The sequence below is a fragment of the Desmodus rotundus genome, chromosome 2, assembly GCF_022682495.2.
Source record: "Desmodus rotundus isolate HL8 chromosome 2, HLdesRot8A.1, whole genome shotgun sequence".
Taxonomy (NCBI): Eukaryota; Metazoa; Chordata; class Mammalia; order Chiroptera; family Phyllostomidae; genus Desmodus; species Desmodus rotundus.
This window is the reverse complement of record NC_071388.1, coordinates 124,394,857-124,416,276: the sequence shown is the minus strand read 5'-3', so window position 1 is coordinate 124,416,276 and position 21,420 is coordinate 124,394,857. Positions and strand designations below refer to the sequence as shown.

The following is a 21,420-nucleotide window of genomic DNA, read 5'->3' as shown; positions in this document are numbered from 1 at the left end:
TGCTTCACCAGGTATTTATTTGGGTTCTAGGTTATAATAAAAGCTACACTAAAGATGACAGATGTCAAAATATACACTGTGTGTGAACCTACTTTGGGTTTAACAGAAACTTAATCTAATGAGAGAAAAGATTAATTCAAGTACAGAACATTTCCAAGTAATAGCCCATTGGTCAAGATGTTGGCACATAATAACAATAATGGCAGAAAATGTTGATATGTAGCTAAGTAAACACTAGCATGGTTTAAATGTTTGCTTGCATGGTATTGTGGCACAAGAGAAAAAGATGGAGTTTCAGAGTCAAATATTGGTTTCAATATAACTCATACCATTATGAGAAGTATGACTTTGAATGAGTTCCTTATTTTCATGGATTCTCAATTTCTTAATTTTTAATTAATAAATGAATGAATGAATATATGAAAATAAAAAAATAAAAGTCCAGATCACTCACTGTGTGGACTTGTAGGGATTAAATCAGACAGTTTTTGCCATACAGTGGTTGTAACAAAGCCATATATAAATGTATATGTGTATATATATTTAAAATCTCTGTATATATATATTTAAAATCTATGTGATTTTACATTTTGTCATTCTGAATACTAGAGATTTTTTCAAGTTTTCCCTAGGAATTCAAAGACAATGAATGAAGAAATATTCAACTTCTGTTATAAAGGATTAAATAAGATAATGCCTTGAGAACATGCTTTTGTTTCAAATTAAGGTTGCCCAGATTCATACATTCTCCCTCTTTTAATATATGAAAGGCTAAGCAAGTCTAGATGACCCAAACCATAGTACTTTTCCAGGGTGTGGGGAATATATGTCAATTCACCATCATAAATGACATTAATGAATTTAGCCAAGGGATTGGAGTTGGAAAGAAGCCAGACATGATATGTGAGAAGAAATGAGAAGGCACTGCTTGTCTAGTGCTGGAGATAGCTAGAAGAACAAATGGAGAGAAACAAAGGAGTGAAACTGGTACTTTAGATGGTGGATTACATGGAGGACAGATGGATCCTTACAAATCAGCTTCTCATCTAAGATTCTAGCAAAACACCAAGCCTTTGTATGTATGTCTGCACATTAAATGGGTATGGCCATGTCCACTTGGTGGGCCACTATGCTTACGCGATGCAGACACCAGCCAGCAGTGTCCATGGCGTTGTGGCTGAGACGAGACAAATTTACACAGACTACCGAATCCTGTGGAGGAAAAGGGACAGCACAGCCACTCTCTCAAGGGGAAAGTGCCCCAACCCTTGCCTTCACAGGCTTTTATTTCTTTTCTGGGCACATTACATTGAGGATGGTCCTCATTTACTATGCACAGGTTTGCTTTAGGTGGTTACCTTTTACAGAAAACAAAGGAGAGGATGTTGCTAATTACATCAAGAAAGAAGGATATTTGCAAATGTAAAGGGAAAAGTGGTTGAACTGGTTACACTGATCCTTGGAAGGTTTAGCATAGATTTTAGGAAGTTACTTTAAAGATATGCAGTAAACATTTTCTGCCTCAATTGAAGGTGAGGGAGTTTTAGCAAAAAGCAAGTCTCAAAGAAGCCTAGGTACAATGCAGGCCTGATTCCCTATGGGAGAACCTGTCCATGGGCGTGGGTCCTGTGTGCCAGACCTTGCTTTCCAAATGGCCTCTCCGAGTGGGACTGGGCCCATGCCACACAGAATGGTCTCCTATATTTTCCCCCTTGTTTTTAATTAGGACCACTATGGAGCCCACAAAGTTTGCTACTTGCTGGTCCCTGGGAAAATAATTTGCAAATGCGTCAAAGTACACAAAGCATTATTATAATCAGTAAGCAAGCAGCGGCTCCAAAGACCCACTTTCTCAGATAAAGCCCATCAATCATTGTCAGGCAGTAATGATCAAACAATAGATAACATTCAAAGTACTATGAGGGTTTATTTAGAGTCAGGGTCAGGTGGCTAAAGGGCCATAAAACTTTAGGGAAATGAGCTCATTTCAGGCTTGGACCCTTATCATTTAAATTGAGGGTATTAGCAAAGCAGGTTTCACAGGATTTTATGCATTCTTTCTTAGGCCTGATCTCCCTGGGAAACCCGCTCTTTCCAGCCCAGGACTGCACTCACCTCCAGCACTGTTTCAGGCATAGGTCAAGCAGGGGAAATAAGGCAGCCAAGAGATTAGGAGACTTCTTGCAGACAGAATGAGGACTCAGGCTATATCAAAGCTGAGGGGTGAGGGTCCATCACCCCCTTTTTCTATAGCCCCCAAGTCCTTCCCTGAGGGCTCCCTCGTGATCATGCCTGTCTTAGGTCATCTCTCCCTTGAGGAATCTTACCTGTCACTGGCTAACTGATCATGCACTGGGAGCCAGGCAGGGTGAAGTAAAGGGGGCAGAGGTGGTAACTGTGCCATGGAGACAAGCTTTGTCTCCTCAGTGGCTTAGGGTCCCAAAGTCTCTCACTCAGCCTTAGCCATGGGGAGTTACAGCTTTGGAAACCAGGCAGGGTTGTTCCCAACATCTCCCCTTTTTTGTTTGTGAATGCAATTGTAGTTATTAAGCTTGTGAAACCTACTATTTGATGTTCCCAAATGCAATCTTGAGCAAACAACCTCCATATACATCATAAATCACAACTAAGGATTAAGACAAGGAGGCATCCTAGGGCTGCCATGACCCAAACTTGTAAATTCAGTCCATTGAACCAGTTTTTAGGGTTCAGCCATTTTAGATTATCGTGGAGGGTCTGGAACACTTTTTGTTTGGTAAAGGGAACATTATGGGACACTGAGGGGTTGTTGCCTTCTGCAGGAGGCATTTGAGCCTCGGCCCCTGTCATTGGGGCAGGCCCCATCCTCCTCTGTTGGTGGACTCAGGCCCGTGAGTGATGGTGTGGATGTTCATTTTCCTTCTGGTTGTTCAGGATCAGCTGGGCTGTCTGGTCTGTCAGCCCATCGGTTCTCAGCTCCAGGTAGCAGAGCTTGGTGTCTATTTTGCTCATGATGAGGCTTTATTCTTTTGGCTGATATCCAGACAGGACCTGTAGGAATGGAAACACACGCATACCCTCTTCCCCATGTTAAGAGATCTACAGGGCCCTGCCAAGAGCCATCTCCCAGTGGATCTCTATATAAAACCTGAGGATAAGATGTCTTTGGCTCTTTCTTCTGAAAATGTTTCTCAGTTGGAGTACAGAGTGATTCATCACAATTTAGAAAATTACATGTAAACATGGCTAACAGTCAAATTTTGGAGGGAGGACTCATGACTCCTTTTTTGTTTATTAAGAGGATTTTTAAAAGTATGATGATCCCATTCTACAATTGCCCAACTGGTTGGATTGTAAGGTATTCCTGTTTTGTGTTGGATATTCCAACACTGAAGAAAGACCTGAGTGGAATGGGCAAGGTATCCAGAGCCATTAGCAGTTTTAATTTGCTGAGGCCGTCCTAAATGACTAAAGGCCTCAAGCCAATGGGCTTGTATATTTTTAGCAGATTCTCCTGTTAAAGTAGAAGCATGCAGGGCACCAGAATAAGTATAAAAATATGAACATATTTGAATTTCCCAAAGGGAGTGTAATGAGTGACATCCATTTGCCAAATTATTTGAGAACTTAGTCCTCGAGGATTAACTCCTGTAGATGCGGGGGGGGGGGGGGGGGCCTTGCTAAGGGCTTGGGAATCAGGACATTCTTTAATAATTTGCTTAGCTTGGGAGCAAGAAATTGTTTTCAGAGTGCCTGGCTTTTTTGATGAAAAAACTGATGAGAAGCTGTTGCTTGCTGGAAGGCAGTAAGGACACTGACTAAGGCATCTGCCTTTTTGTTACCATTCACCAGGGGGCCAGGCAAGCCTGAATGGGATTGAATATGAGTAATGAAGAGGGGGTGTTCTCACTTGTCAAGGAGTGACGGTAGGGTCAAAAATAGGTTAAGTACATTTGGGTCAATAGAAGTCTTAATTAATGTCTGATGTAGATGCAGAATAGTATAAACAGTACACCCTGAGTCACAGACTACATTCAAAGGTTCCTGCAGCCATTGCTGCAGGGTTATGATTGCAGCAAAAAGCTCAGCCCTTTGAGTAGGGGAATGTCCTGAGGGTACAAAACTTCTCCAGTTTTTGTCCTCTTTCCAGGTAATAGCAGCCTGTCCATTTTATCCAGACCAATCAAGAAACACAGTTCTCTCCCCAGTTACTGGCATTGGCTAGACCCTTTCTGCTAGCCTTATTTGAAGGAATGGTATGTTTTAAAGCAATTTATCTGAGGGCAGGTTAATTTCTAGTTCTCCTATGAAATCAGCTATGGCTCACTGAAATTCTAAAGATTGAGCTGCCAACTGTTGTAAATAAACTTGAGTTAAGGGGACGTGAATAAAGGCAGGATCATATCCAAATAGCTGCTGTGTTCACCCACATCCTTTTATAATAAGATGGCACAATGCAGTTATATAGGTGGTAATAGTACACTGTGGCTGATGAGACAGAAAAACCCATTCTATCATAGCTAAGTGGGGTGATAGCTGTCCTATAAGACCGGTTGGGGTGCTGAAGATTGGGAAACAGAAAAGCTGGACAGGAAACTGTGAATTAATTCTAGTTAGTTGTCGCTGCTGAATATGTTGATTTATTATATTTAATTCCTGTAGGGCCTCAGAGGACAGTTTTCTGGGGGAATTAAGATCTTGGTCCCCTTTAAGGGCATTAAATAAATGAGTTACTTGTTGGGTAGGTATTCTAAGGCTGGGTCGCACACCCAATTGATTACTCCCAGGAATTGTTGGAGATGATTAAGAGCTAAATCCTTGGGTTAATTTGAAGGACTTGAGGCCAAATTGTCCTATTAAAAAGGACATAGCCTAAATATTTCCAAGGTTCTGAATGCTAGATTTTGTCTGGAGCAATTACTAGCCCAGCAGAGGCTACAGAATTCTTAAGAAACAAAGCAGATTTTGCTAAAACATCTTGTGAAGGAGCTGCAATCAGGATGTCATCCATATAATGATAGATAATTGAATCAGGGAATTGATCTCTTACAGGCTGAATAGTTGTATGAACAAAATTCTGGCAGAGAGTTGGGCTGTTAAGCATTCCCTGAGGCAAAACTCTCCTTTGAAACTGCTGTAAAAGCTGAGAATTGTTAATGACTGGGAGGGAAAATTCAAAATGCTCCTGATCCTTTTCTGCTAAAGGGATTGTAAAGAAGTAATCCTTTAGGTCAATAACTAAAAGTGGCCAATCCTTTGGAATGCAAACTGGATTGGGGACTCCTGGCTATAGGGGGCCCATAGGTTGGAGGGATTCATTGATTTTTCTTAGATCATGAATACGCTTCCATTTGCCAGATTTCTTCGATACAACAAAAATAGGCGTCTTCCAAGGGCTGTTAGAGGGTTCAATATGACCTGCTTCTCATTGTTGTTTAACTAAAAGTCAGGTCTGTTCAAGTCACTCTCCTTTAAGTGGCCACTGATCAACCCATACCGGCTTATTAGAGAGCCAGGTAAGCAGTAGGGGAGTTATAAGAGCAGTGGCCATTATAGAAAATGCTGCAGAGAGATTTGCATCCCCCACTGACTGAGGAGATCATGGCCCCAAATATTAAGGGGCATAAGCAGGATATGTGGTCGAATTCTCCCTACCTGTCCTTCTGATCCGTAACATTTAAGAGACCATACACTGACTTGTGGTTGAGAAACTCCTCCAACACCTGTGACAGGTGTTCTGCTGTCTGTTAGAGGCCACTCCAGAGGCCAAAACTGATTTGAGATAACGGACATGTCAGCTCCTGTATCTATGAGGCCAGGAAAGGTCTTATCCTTTATCTTTATTTGTAAGATTGGTTTATTTAATTTGATTGATTCTGTCAAAAAAACTGATTGATTGTCTGTACTACCGAAGCCTCCCTCTCCCCTCACTCTATTTTGAGTCTTTGAGATTACGTAGGGGAGTAGGAGCAGCTGGGCAATACGTATCTGGGCAGGAATAATATGATAACCAGAAGCTTTAAGCATGATTTTAATTTCCCCTTGATAGTCTAAGTCAATGACCCCTGGCTGAACAAAAATGCCTTTGGTAGTAATACTGGATCTCCCTAACATTTAACCGACCGTTCCTGGGAGTAAAGGTCCCCAGACACCAGTGGGAGCCATAATTACTTGATCCTGTTCCTTTAAGATGAGCTCGTTGGTAGTGACCAAGTCCAGCTTTGCGCTTCCATGGGTGGCTGCATGAAGGTTGGAAACTGTACATTTCCCTGCATTCTCTGATATTGATTGCTGTTCTGAAAGCTCTGATTGGGGTTGGAGGCACTGGAGTGGGTGCCCCCTCGGAAGTTTCCCTGAATAGGTTGGCCATTTTTATTTAGAGAGGAATTCCTTTGCTCAATGTCTGCCCTTGCCACAGTGTAGACAATCCTTTAGGGGAAGCTTGTAATTACCCTTTCCCCATTCTGGTGTGGATGAACAGTCCTTGCACAGGTGACTAGGTTTTCCACAATTGTAACATCTGGGGTCTCCCTTAATTGCAGCAGCTAAGAGAGAAGCCTTATGCTGCTCTGTGCCGGTATCTTGGCAAGCCTTGATAAACTCACTGATGTCTTTGGTGGTAGTTTGCAGGGGTCCTATAATGGTCCTGCAGTCTTTGTTAGCATTTTCATAAGCTAACTGCCACAAAAGAGATTTGGCTGCTCTGTCATTATCTATTTGCCTTTCAATAGCTTCTTGGAGGCGATCAATAAAGTCAATATATGTCTCTGCAGCAGCCTGATGGATATTGGTAAAGGAAGAAATTTCCCTGGCCGGGGAATCAGGCACAGCCTTCATGGCTCTGAGAGCAATTTGAGCACTTTGACTAAAAGCATGAGGATCAAGCCTGGTCTGATCCACAGCAGTGGCAAAATCACGGGACCCAAGCAACACAGGGAGGGTGACAGGATTATTCATCTGTGCATTCTCAGCCGCTTGGTGGCCGGCTCGCTGAGAGTACTCGAAATGCCAGACCATGAACTGAGCTGGGGTTAAGACTGTCCTGGCCAGAGCAATCCAGTCACAAGAGGCCATTCTATAGCTGTCAGTGATGGCTTGAAATAGCCCGTTAGTATAAGGAGACTGAAGCCCATTTTCTCTAATGCTCCTTTTTAGATCCTTGTAAAGGGAAAAAGGAAGGGGTTCATGGACATTTCTTTGACCCTTGACTATAACGGGGAAGGCTGAAAGAGCATCGAAATCCCCAGCCTCTACTGCCCTGCGGAACGCACTGTCACATGGCCCTAACAGGATATCTGTCTAAATTTTCTGGCTCTCTTGGTGGTGAGTCGTCCTGCGAGGAGGAACGCTCCCAGGGTTGAAGTAAGGAGTGACGGCTATGAGGCAGATCCTCCGGTGGGGTTGTAGGCAGAAGTTTCATAGCTGGTTCTTCCACTATATTACATATGACTTCCTCCTCTGAACTAGATTCTTTAACCTCCTTTGTGTCTAGTTCCGGTCTCTTAGCCCATATGGGCAGGAGAGCAGTCCTGACTAACCCCCACGTTATTAAGTTTGAGTTCTGATAGAAACACCACTGTCCTGTAAAGATCTTAACCTATCACCTACATCTTCCTAAACCTTTATATCTAAGGTTCCCTCATCAGGAAAAGCAGGGTAGTATTCTTTTATAGTCTGTAAAAGCTGAATGAGGTGCTGTTCCTTCACCTTGCAACCCACTCCCCAGAGGAGCTGCTGTAACACCCGCCAGTAAATTTCCTGTTTTTTAGATAAATCAGAGCCCATTCTTGCTATTAAAGGGTTCCTTTTTACTTTCAACTGTTGTCTTTTCAGATTCTGACACCTGTGCTGAATCCTAACTAGTTAGCTATCGAGGAATATAGTGTGGTGGGTCGAAATGTGCTGTTAGTGAAAGATAGTCAGGGAGAGGAGTACTCCTACCCTGCTTATGGGTTTTGGGTTGTCCCCCAATGTGTAGGACTACGTACGACAGGGGGCTCATAGCGCTAGATGACCAACCTTTATATGGAGCTTCCTGGATGAGCCAGAATTTAAATTAAGCAGTGTTAGAGGTCCCTAGAAGGCCCCTGCATGTCTCAGGAATTGATCCCAGACACCCTTGCAAGGTTCCGACTCACATGGGAACACCTGATTTCTCGGGCTGAGGGGAGGAAGTGACTTTTGTCTTTGGAGCTTGGCGAATGTCAAAAGCTCTCATACAAAACCTGTGACTAACACTAAATTATTCTGGAAAGTGATCTTCAGAGTCTGGTTGAAACCGAAACACTCATTCACTATCCGCTTTTCCTTATGCAGGTGGACGGAGGGAAAAGGCAAAATCAAAAGGACCACAAGAGGCGGCTTAAAAGAAAAACTTTGCTGAGATGCTTTTAAAATATCTCTGTAACTAGTTGCTGTTTTTAAAGCTGATTAAAGGGAAAGTCTTTGCTCTTTCTCCCAAGCTTAAACCTAGTTGGGGGTTGTGCCAAGGGGGATGGGCTTGTGGGTGTTTTTACAGTGTGCCTCTCATTGTGTGGACTTTTGCTTGGGGCTGGCGAGAGACCTAGTGTTCTGACCCAGTCCACGTCCAGCTAATCTTGTCACAGGTGACTTCCAGTGGCGAGCACCCTTGTGGCTCTTAACTGCTTAACCTGTGCTGGCAAGATTGAGGCAAATACTTGGGAGAGAGAGCAAGTATTTGCTCTCCTGCTTACTAAAGAAGGTAAAGTTCCAAAATGGTCACAAGAGAGGATGACCTAGGAAGAAAACCCTTTTCCTCTGAAATCTGATATACCCTACAACCTAACCGGAAAGCACTTGGTATCATTGTCCCTTACCTGGGATGATACACGCACTCCAACCAAGTCGGTGTGTTGTCGACGACGGGACGACGGCTCGTAGCCCTGGGTCCCTGTTCTGGGTGCCAGCTGATGCAGGCTCTGGCCTACAGTGTCTATGGCTTTGTGGCTGAGACGAGACAAATTCACACGGACTACCGAGTTCTGTGGAGGAAAAGGGACAGCATAGCCACTCTCTCAAGGGGGAGGTGTCCTGACCCTTGCCTTCACAGGCTTTTATTTCTTTTCTGGGCACATTACATTGAAGATGGTCCTCATTTACTATGCACAGGTTTGCTTTAGGTGGTTACCTTTTACAGAAAACAAAGGAGAGGATGTTGCTAATTACATCAAGAAAGAAGGATATTTGCAAATGTAAAGGGAAAAGTGGTTGAACTGGTTACACTGATCCTTGGAAGGTTTAGCATAGATTTTAGGAAGTTACTTTAAAGATATGCAGTAAACATTTTCTGCCTCAATTCAGGGTGAGGAAGTTTTAGCAAAAAGCAAGCCTCAAAGCAGCCTAGGTACAATGCAGGCCTGATTCCCTATGGGAGAACCTGTCCATGGGCGTGGGTCCTGTGTGCCAGACCTTGCTTTCCAAATGGCCTTTCTGAGTGGGAGCTGGACTCACACCATGCAGAACAGTCTTCTATACTTATGCATAAGGGAGGCCCTGTGTTTTATTTTTCCAGGCTGCCCTCAGCTTTTGTGTGGTTTAGAAGCTGACTGGAGAGTCAGGGGGCCTACTTTGGGGTTTGCTGTGGTACAGCAAGGGCACCCTTACAGGAGTGTCTGGAAACAGACTGCCGGATCAGCATGCCTGGTAGAAGTGGCACCCAAGATTCAGGGCACTGAAGGCAGCAGTGGCTAAGATGAAGATCAGTCAGAGTGCTAGGTCTTCCATTAAGACCAAGTGGAACAAACAGACTGGGAGCAGCCTCAAGACCTTCAGACATAGAACAAAAAAGGCTAGTAACAAACCCTGGGGCAAGGACTTCTGTCCAGATATAAAATGACATCATGCCCAAGCCTCCCTACTCTACAAAGATACACCCAACCAGATCTGCATACACCTGATGAGAAGCAGTCTACTACTCTTCTACGGAGAGGTTTAACATTTTTACCCAAGAGATAAATATTTAGTCTACATAAAAAAAACTTGGTCAACAATTTGTTATAAAAAATTTAAAGTTGAACAAATTTTATAGTGAACACCATATACCCAACAAGTAGATTCTACTGCTCATATTTACTCTACTTTTTTTACTACCTATCTAGCCATCTAGCCATTTCTCTCGTCATTTATAAATTTAATTTTTGATGCTTTTCAAAGTTGCAGCCATTAATACAGTTCATCCCAAATTGTGTATATACTTGAATATGTATATCATTAACTAAGGTTACTTTACAGAAAGAAAGAAAGAGAGAGAGAGAGAGACCAATTTGGTATCATCATCAGGCACTGAATGATTAGGTGGTTCCCTGCCCTGAGAGGATTCTGGAAACCATTATCTTTTAACACTTACTTTCAGAAAGATCTTCCTTTGGTGACTAGGAAGACCCTCTCTGTGAGACACTGGATACAGTTCCAATGACAAGTACCCCAGTGATCTGTACTTCAAAAGGGGATGCATGACAAAGGTGGACCCCCTTTGGGGAGAATTTCGGTGCAAAGCCTCATTAATCCTGCTCTTGAATGGTTTTGATTTTTTAAATTTAATGTTCAATTTTCCTAACTTCAACTTAGTGTACTTCATAAGCAAAAACTATGTTTGTTTGGGTTTTGTTTTGCTTACCCCAAATGAAATACTATAATAAGAATTTATTAATTAAATGACATATACCTTAAAACATGGAATATATTTTTAATAAAATAAAATAGCTATATTTATATCTTCTGTTGCCTGAAATATATGGTTTGCATATGAATTTGGTTTATTTTTTCTGACTTGTGTAGGTCTTAACTTTCTAAAAATAGTTGATTTAATATGTATTAGAAGTTATATTTTACTAAGTATAATTTTGGCCTATAAATTTTTAGTTATAACAGCTACTTTCCCAGGGTTTAGGGGAAGAAAGGATGTAGACTCAAGTTGGACAATAGGGAAAAAAATAACCGGAAGACATTATATAAGGTCAATATTTAATGATAAATGGCACTAATCAGCAATATAAAAGAAACCAAAAATCTCCTCTGTCCATGCCTCACCTGGAGAAAGGAATTGACTGATTTTTAGTCACCTTTGGGAAACAGATGATAGAATTATTCTGTGTGCACATTGGTAATGCAAACCATATACCTCAGCTATCAAAATAATGAAACGAAGTAGAATGTTATGGGGCAGATGACAATGGATATGGATGATGCTTCACAGTCTTTGGTTTTCTGCAAAATAAATAGAGAAGTTTGCTAAATGAGGATTTTGTTTTAAAAAGCTGTCATCAGGGAATAAAAAATGGCATAGTTTCATCAGGTTTGAAGTATTTTATCTGTGACCAGATTCATAGACATTATGAAAATATGAGACAACTTAATTTTCTACCAAGTGTTGGGATCATCCGTGTAACTCCATTCCAAGCTGTAGCTTGGAAATGTAATTGGTTTTAATCATAATTAATTTAATTAATCACAATAATACTGTGAGTATGGACTGCTTGAGTTTGTGTTTTAACAATTTTCTTTTCATTCTCACTTTTTTATTTTTCTAAAATAAAAAGCCAAGAAAAATTGGGGAAAGGTGAATAGATTTTTTTCTTCTTTATCCAGCAACTTGTGCATTGAACTTTTAATTATACAGAAGAGATAATTCAGCAAGATAAGCATAGTCACAGAATTGTATTTTAACTGATTTTTTTAAAGGCAAGATTTTAATTTTAACTGAGTTCTAACTCAGTTAAAACTCACCTTTGGGCTACCTTTATGTCAAATGTCTATAAATGAATGAAACAAGGATTGAAAGAAGAAAGAACTCTAGCCTCTGTGCTAGGGTGGGAAGATAGCAGACTAATATTTAGAAAACCGGAGGTTAGTCTCTGATGTGTGTACATGAGCTGAGTAAAATTGGGCAAGTTTTCTTTATTTGTTTATGATAGATGTACATCATCAAGGAAAATCCACTACCACTCAAGAGATTGTTTCTGCTCATATACAATAACACAGAGTATTAGAAATTGGCTCTGATCAGTTTTGAGCTCAGAATTTGTGACTTTATCACACCCATTTTCCCCGGTAAACTTAGTTTGTCTCTTCCACCACATATGAAGTTCTCCTCGGGTCAGAAACAATATTGTTGCCTTGTTGGGCTCAGTATCCAATAAGTGTTCATCAAGATAACTCCTAATTAGTAGTTAAGACTCTTCCTCACTTAAAATCATTTCCCTGCTTGTAAATAAGGCCTCGTGGAAAGCGGCTACTACTGTTTTTACAGTCAGCAAAAATGGTTTAATTCTAACTCCTATTCAACTAACTGTAATCCTATAAGTTATTTAACCTGTCTATTTTCTCAGCTTTCTCATCTACCACATAGATATAATGATATTTTTAAAGTACATCATAATGATGAATAGATGAGAGAATTCTTTTTTTTAAAAAAAGATTTTATTTGTTTATTTTTAGAGAGAGGGGAATGGAGGGAGAAGGAGAGAAACATCAATGTGTGGTTGCCTCTCGTGTGCCCTCTACTAGGGACCTGGCCTGCAACCCAGGCATGTGCCCTGACTGGGAATAGAACTGGTGATTCTTTGGTTCACAGGCCAGCACTCAATCTACTGAACCATACCATCCAGGGCTACATGAGAGAATTCTTTGACAACTTAAAAGTACTAATTAATTTTGAGTTCCTATTATTAATAACATAAGATTTGTGAAAATGTAAGAAACAGATTTTGCTTTCCTGGCTAGACAGATGAAAAGATAGTTTGTATAAATGTGTGGTCACACAGCATTCTCTGAATACTCATAATTGGAGTCCACCATCTTATTGAAATCCTGAATGGGTCCTGTGCTATCTTCTTTGAAGACAGAATATCCCCAATTATAGTCCTGGTTTGGAGTGGACTAGTTCATTTGCAGTTTCCTCTCTCTGCTGCTAAGTAGTTATATGATGTATTAGAAGGGTTGGCATTTTGAACTATACTACCTTTGTTACAATAATGGTCTTACCACTTCAGGGAACTCATGGGCCTCCTAGAACCCTTTATTTGTCATCCTAGAAGCCCTGAGCAAGAGACAGAAGCTGAATCAGCTTGCTCTCTGCCTTAAACTAGTATCATGCTGAGTCACCAAAATACATGCTTCAAGATGGGACTCTAAGAGACAACCAACTCAGATTCTGGGCAAAAGAGCACAGTGTTCAGTGCAATAGTGCAACTGTTCTGCTCTCAGAGTTCTGGTCCCTGAATCCTCATGGATAAGGCCAAGGGCAAGGTCATTCAGTTTGCAAACACAGTTTGAGTACATGTAGCCAATGCCTGACAAAGAGTAAGTACTTAATACTTTTAAAAATAAATTAACAAAATATTCATATTCAGTAATGGGTACCGAATACTGCTTCATGAATCACTGAGGGGGAAACATAAGAAAATATGACATGGTTCTATACAAAATATCTTAATTTATTTCGTAAGACAAGACAAGCATATATGAAATATTTGAGCATTTAAAGTGGGGAATTTTTAAGTGTGAGAGTGAATGATTTAAATGGGTCTCCAACTTTTTGACCCATCTGGGCCACGCTGGAAGAAGAGTTGTCTTGGGCCCCACATTAAATACATTGCGATGCATAATCACAAATAAAACTCAAAGCGTTTTAAGTAAATTTACAATTTTGTGTTGGGCTGCATTCATAGCCATCCTGAGTGAAGGTTGAACACCCCTGATAAGGCTGTAAGAACTCAAAGATGCGGGGGACCACTGAAGAAGTTTCTTAGGAAGTAAAATTTGAGGTAGATTTTGAAAGATGGATGGGATTTGAGAATATAAAAGGGTGTTGGCATTCCAAGCAGTGCTAACAGCATGAGACAATTTCTGGAAATGGAAATAGGTGTGTTTGTTTTACTCTTTGCTTTTGGGCAATGCAGGGATGGGGTGGGCATTGGCAGTGCATATTTAAAACAAAATAGGATTACAACATACATTATCTGTCATAATATAACTATAGAAATACTCACAAATGTGTACTAAGATGTATGTGTAAAAGTATTTATTGTTCAGAATAGCAAACATTTTGAAGAATTTAAATTCTGTCAGTAGGGGAATGGTTAAATAATTTATGGTACAGTCACATCATGAAATACCAGGAAGTTGTTGAAAAGAATAAAGTAGACCTTTGAGTGCTGATGCAGACCACCATGGAATAGTATATTAATGGTGAAAATGCATTTATGTAATATTTGTCAACTTTGAAAATTGAGTTTAAAAAATCAAAGTGGTACTTCAGGTTGATTAATGTGGTACCATTGTATCAAATTAAAAGGGAGCAATTGAAAATAAAGAGGGTATTGGGAGATGTTTGCATGAGTACCGATAACAGGAGGCCAGAGATAGGGAACTGAATGGTAAAGAGAGAGAACCCAGAGACATTCTGAAGAATGATTTTAAAGATTCTTGATATAGGGGTTGAACACAAGAGAAGAGAAAGGAGATTTTTCAGGTTTAAACTTAGGAAACAGACTCACATTAATAGGAAAACTTCTTTGAAGAATTTCTTTATTTTATTTACTTATTTATTTTTGTTTTTCAGGATGGAAGAAACAGTACGAAATCTATTGCAGACTCAAGGACCTCCAGAGCAGAAAAAAGATGAAACTGTTAATATAATGGCCTATCAGGTATACCATGTTTCTTACTCTTGACTCTTACTGGTCAGTTTGTTTTTCTCATATTTCTCTAGCTCTGTCTTCCCTGACTCAAACATAAATAAACAAGTATCGGCCAAACCCCATTGCTAGGAGCCATACAGTTACCTCTGTTTGAGAAATCATGTACACATTTATTTAACTCATTCATTTTTGTTGAACTCCTACTGTGAAACAGATGGTAGAGTTGGTTGTAGGAAAATGTAAAAAATAAGTTTGCCGTTGTCAGGGCTATAAGAGAGATAGCTACAGCGTTCCCTGGGAACAAGGACAGAGAGTGATTCATCCTTTCTGGGGAGTTAAGGACTACTTCCCAGAGAGGGATGACATTTAAGGTGAGACTGAGGAATAGAGAACAAGAGGAAGAACATTGGAGGCAGAGGGGAAGCCTAGCTAAAGGATTCGTAGTATGCATTTGCATAGTGGGCTCATGGAGAATAAGAAGCTCAAGATGATCAAATGATGGCTCGGTGAGAGAAGAAGTCTGTGACACTGAGGGTGCTCAGGAGAGCTTGCTGAGGTCATGATTATATGTGGGGCTCATGGGTGTGGCCTTGCACCTTGCCATTTGGAATCTAAAGAGGTCCAAAGAGAGTAAGTTTCAATGAAGTGACAAATTGTCATCTCCTAATTGCCCTTATCCCATGGGACTTTAACACTAGCAAAGGGGCCAGGCTGGAAAACAGGGCATCTAATCTGAGTATGACCCAAGTTAGCCAAACAGATGAGAAGGCTCTGGCGGGTGGGAAGAGAAATGTAGCAGAAAGAGCACTGGTCCTCTTTATTGATAAACAGAGGACTTTTGTTAAAAATCACTTCACATCACAAATAGAGACCCAATGTCATTGCACATCTCTATATAGAGTAAAAAATGAAGCTAAGGAAGGCAAGGAAATTGGACAAATTTGAGGCAATCACTGGGCAGCCCTTGGTGTTTAGCTTTCTAGCTGGCTAGAAAGGAAGTGGGTTTGGGAGGCAAGTGTAGGAACCCAGGTGGTAAAGGTAATTTGACACTAGCTTCCCTGAATTCATGGGTTCAGGACTCTGCAGTTTACTTGTTATGAGAAAGATTGGGAAGGCTCTGATCATAATAACAGTCAGAGTATTATACAAAGTTAAGGAATAGGCAGAATTAGCCTTTAGGAATCTATGTCCTCAGTAGTTGGCCTTTCAAACATATACAGGGCTACTTTGGGACAATAGGACAGCTGTTTTCCATCTCCAATGACTTCAATGCAAGGAGGTGACTTAAGCTGCCTCAGAGGCAATTCAGGTTAGTGCCTTGAAGACAATTTTAAAAAATCATTAAAATCCATTTCTTCTTGAGAAGGTGAGGTGGTCTTTACACAGGGAACACATGTGTACTTTTCCTGATGTGTGTCACCTAGAGGTAGGATAAGGATTTAAATCCTGCTAGCCTGAGTCTTCCCTAGGTCTTACATCTGTTTTGGTAGAAAATTGAGGTTTGAATGAATAAAGGGAGGGGAGGAAGCTTGATTCTACAGTAAGTGGTTCCATGTGGCCTAAGAGTCCTCTGACCCTGAAACATTGGTCGTGTGCTCCCCCTCACCAGTCACGGCAGGCCTGAGTTAGAACTGAAGAACTCAGCATCACTTGGTGCTTTTTCTAAACACTCCTTGCTGCTCATCCAGGTGCTTGTTTTCCTTTGATCATTCTTTTCTAATCGCTCCATCACTTACCAGCCAAATCAGTGGTGTAGACATTTAACATCATCATCTGAATTTATTTTATGAAACTGGAAGCTTCTTAGAAAAACAGATGCTCTTTAAAAAATGTGTTTTAAAACTATTTCCTCCCTGTAACTCAGTCTATTAGATTTGGGAACTCAGTGCTTCCCTCTAGGGAGAAGGCAGTAAATCATCTGAATTACTACTACCTCGAAGGGGTTTTTCAGTCATTGCCGTAATTGGCCTCAGCTCATTATGCAGACAGTGGGAGACAGACATAGGTTCTATGACCCATTAGGTTATCTATACATTCAACAGATATTCACTGAGCTTCAAGTATATACTAGGTAACCTTGTTCTCTGGGGACTCAAAAAATGAGAATGGAGAGAAAGGAAAGCAAAATCTTGATGGGAAGCACTAAGGCCCGGGGGTCCCTGTCATGTCACAAATTCTGTTTCTCTGAATATGGCTAATAGCCGCAAAATAGGTTTGCATGAGATGTCCGTGTAGATGTACATGTATATGTACGTGATACCGGTGGAGCATGTAGTTGACACCTTCCTGAAGTCAAATTTTGTAGTACAGATAAGAACTGGGAGATTTATTGCTTCATAATATGGGCTGTTATTTGCACACCTGACTCAGATTTTCCAACAGCAAGTTTTATTCTAAAAGCAGCCAGGGGCCCCTACAACACTTCAGCCCACGGGAAAGCTGGAGTTGCTTTCATTTTCCACTGTGGAGGTGTCCATTCTGAAGCTGTCATTTTTGAGCTAATACAATACCAGCAGAGTAATAGCTTTCTGTGTCCCAGGCCCATGCTAATTGCTTTGCATGCATTGAAGGGTGGTCTTCTTTTGTTCAAGGGTGTGTTCCTAAAGACCTCTCTTAACTTGTTACTGGTATAATGTGTAACTTGCATGATTCAATGTGGATCCTCTCACAGGATGGTGCGTGTTTCTGTTCAGCAGCTGAAGCAGACCTACCATGGAGCAGTCAGTTTACCAGCTTGGTTGTTCTGTAGTTCTTGATTCTTTTTATAGTTTTGAGAATATATATATATGTACATATATATATACATATATATATGTATATATATATGATTTCAAGGTTTCTGCATGAAATGACATTAGTAACATTTTTATGTGACAATTTCAAATTTACCTAGTTCAGAGTCCCATTGAATGCAACTAGATGGCAGCTCATACAGTCCCACAACAACTTTAAACAGTAGGTACTGTCCCCATCTTACACCTGTGGGCGTGGGCTCAGAGAGCCGCACACCTGCCCAAGGACACCCGACCTGGAAGGAACCTAGGAAAGATTCCAGTCTTAGTCTGTTTGTCTGACTCCATGGCCTCAGCTCTTTATGCTGAACAATTCTGGTGAGATTAAATGGTGGGGCCCAAGTTACCCACTGATAGTTACCTAATTTGGGCCCTAAACAGAAGCCATTCTACTTTCTATCTAAACTTTTCTACATTCATTGATTCATTTATTTGCTCATTTACTCATTCAAATGACAGTTATCCATTTATTTATTTATTTTTTTACATTAAATGTAGTGGTTCCCTATTGGTGCTGTAGCAAACTTAGTGACTTAAAACCACACCAAGTTACTCTCTTACAATAATTCTGGAGGTCAAAAGTCTAAAATCATGGTGCTGGCATTCTTTCTGTAGGCTTCAGGGCAGAATCATTTCCTTGCCTCTTCCAGATTCCAGCATTCTTTGTCTGGTGTTCCTTTCCTACATCCTCAAAGTGCATGACTCCAAACTCTGGTTCCATTGTCATATTTCTTTGTTCTGAGTTTGACCCTTTCCCTTCCTTTTATAAGGACCCTGTGGTTATATTATACCCATCCAAATAATCCAGGATAATCTCTCCATCTGAAGATCTTCAATTTAATCACATCAGCAAAGTCCCTTTTGCCATATAAGGTAAAATTCACAGATTTCAGGGGTTGGGATGTGGACATCTGGGAGACAGAAACATTATTCTGTCCCTCACACTCAGTAGCACATTATTCTAGCAGGCTGGCCGTACCTAGCATACATCAAGCTAAGTGCTTGACATACAACAAAGCCTGCCTGATGGGAGCCTTCTCCTGGGAAGCTCAATCTATAGGATGCTAGACAACAGGGAGGAAAGGCAAGTAATCAAATATATGCCACAATGTGACAGGAGTCCAAATAGCAGCTTGCACGGCATTCTGGATGCATAAAGGACGATGCTACCAAACCTACTGCACTGTTCTCCCTGGAGACTCTGCCTTCTGCCTCACACTTATTTTTAATGGCCCATTCATATCTAGCATCGAGAACAATCTCATTTCATTAGGGGGAAATAAAAGACCTCAAAAGATTGTCTATAGAGGAGCCTCAGTAAGTAGAAACAGCTTTAGTTTCCCTTCTGCTTTTTTTTCTTTCTCCAGTTTATTTTCTCTAGATGTTTGGGGATTTCTTATGTGCTGTGTTACATATTCTTGTCACCCAGATCACCATTTTGTTTAGTCAAGTAAGTTAGGAAACATTAGGAAAAGAATTCATAATTAGACATGAAATGGGACAATTAAACACAAATGAATTGGAGCAGTTCGTGGGAGAGGAACATCATTCCTTCAGCTTCATCTATGACAATATTTAAACACAAGCAGCCTAAGGTACAAATGATCCTAACACTAATGGTAGGTTACCCCTTTCCAGTCCTCTTGTGTCTGCAGCTACCCTCTGTGCTTCTTTGTTGTAGGTGATATACTTCCTCTTATCTCTGCTCTTCTCTTGGGGACATGAAGTGAACCCACATTAGCCAATTTATTTGGAAAGAAAAAAGTGGGTGGGCAAATGGAAACACTAACAAGGGGGGAAAAGGACTTACACTTGGCTTCAGCTTCTGCCACTAACAAGACTTTGGACTTCAGACAGTCAACGAAACTCCCCAGTTTCCTTAGTTTTTGTATTTGTGAAAGATGAGGTTTGGGCTAGATTAGGGATCATAAACACAAATACCTTAGTTGTCAAATGAAAGTGGACCAGGTATGAGAAAAGTAAATGTCCTGTGAGATTTGAATTCTATTTTTCTACTTTTGATAAACAGGTACAAAGAAAGGCTTTTTAAATTTGTTTTTGTTTTTAATAAAAATACAAAACTCTTTCTTATACAATAGCATCCCATACCGGATTTAATGCCAAAGGACAGTAGGAAGTGGTGGAGACTGTGGCAAACTAGAGAGCCACTGTCAGGCCTGAAGGCAGCTGCCACAGCCCAGCTGCAGCACAGTCAGATGACCCAAAAATGTGTACAGATAGCCACATGGGTTCAGAAGATGAAGTTCAGATTTTATGGGCAGTTTCTTAGTCTGTAAATAAGGCTTATTATTTTTTTTATACATGGACTAAATAACACAAGTGTTAGACTAAGGGCAACCCTCAGAACAGAGAGATGATTTCTAAGGTTTCTTCTTGCTCTTAGAACTCTGGAATTGTGATGTTTCTTTGCAATCCTGTGGGGCCTTGTTACACAAATTGTGAAATGAGTACATGTGCTGGTAGCACAGTGCCTACCACTAGCCAAACCTCCCCTACCTGTGCTGAGCACCTGCCATGTGCCGTTCACATTCTAATCATTTTACAGGTGTGGGCTCGTTGTCTTTTCACAAGAACCCTTTGAAATAGGTACTACTGTTTTCCTCATTTTACAGAAGAGGAAACAGGCACAGGGAGGTAAGATTGTTTGCTCGAAGTTATACATTTCCAATGTTATGTCACTTGAGCTCCTTTGCATCCTTTTAGCTGGCTGAATAAGTTGCCATGAAAACTGAGTAGTTCCTGGGGATTACAGGAACTACTATAAAGGACACATGGACAAAATCAAGGGGGAGGGTAGAGGCGGGGGAGGGAGGTGGGTTCAGCTGGCGTGGGGTGGAGGGATGGGGAGAAAAGGCAGGCAACTGTAATTGAATAGCAATAAAAATTTTTTAAAAAAGAAAACTGAGTGCAGAAACTTCGCCAAAAGCTGCAGTGTCACTGTCCCAGGAGAGATCAGAGAGAGGTAGGTAAACACTCAGCAGTGTTGTAGTGGTGTCCGCGTTTGCCTCCCTCCACCTCTTTACCTTGTCCTACCTTTATGTAGAGCCCTGCCTAAGCACTGTGTTCTCTGGGCCCAGCTCCATTATTTCTAATGATGGTCTGTTTTCAGTCATTGATGCCTTAGCCTGTGTTTAAAGCAATATTGTATGTTGTCCGTGCTGTTTCCATTTGAAGCGATCTAATGGAAAATCAAAATGACCTTTTCCTTAAATAATTCCTTAAGAGTATTCTCCGATGTGATTAGGCAGCTGATGCTTGGAGGAAAGGAACCTTTCTAGTTACCTTAAAATTTGTCAATCATCCAACATATCCAGTAGCTTTTATATACAGTACTTGGAGCAGGGTGACATAGTCTAAGACCTTCCTCACTGGAGCCCAAGCCCTGCCTGGCAGAGATGTTACTTCACAAATGATATTATCAGGGGTTGGAAATGTTTGACTTAAACTTCACCTCCTTCTTCCCTAGTTATAACAAATATACTGTAAAGAAATTCAAAAAAATTTTAAATTTTTATTGTTATTCAATTACAGTTGTATGCCTTTTCTCCCCATCCCTCCACCCCACCCCAGCTGAACCCACCTCCCTCCTCCTTGATTTTGTCCATGTGTCCTTTATAGTAGTTCCTGCAATCCACTCTCCTTACTGTCCCCTCCCCACTCCCCCCTGACTATTGTTAGATTGTTCTTAACTTCAATGTCTCTGGTTATATTTTGTTTCCTTTTTTATTCTGTTGATTATATTCCAGTTAAAGGTGAGATCATATGGTATTTGTCCCTCACCGTCTGGCTTATTTCACTTAGCATAATGCTCTCCAGTTCCATCCATGCTGTTGCAAAGGGTATAAGCTCCTTCTTTCTCTCTGCTGTGTAGAATTCCATTGTGTAAATATACCATAGTTTTTGGATCCACTCGTTTGCTGATGGGCACTTATGTTGCTTCCAGTACTTGGCTATTGTAAATTGTGCTG

The 21,420-nt window shown here is 40.8% G+C and overlaps 1 protein-coding gene across 4 annotated transcripts in view; it reads left to right on the top strand.

Moving 5' to 3' along the window:
• NCKAP5 (NCK associated protein 5) overlaps positions 1–21,420 on the top strand; it is a 902,113-nt gene that overhangs the window by 569,501 nt on the left and 311,192 nt on the right. For all 4 annotated transcript variants that reach the window (XM_053918599.1, XM_053918602.1, XM_053918601.2 and 1 more), the window contains one exon: positions 14,561–14,648. In XM_053918599.1, coding sequence (XP_053774574.1) covers positions 14,561–14,648 — 88 coding nt within the window. The remainder of the gene's footprint in view (positions 1–14,560; positions 14,649–21,420) is intronic.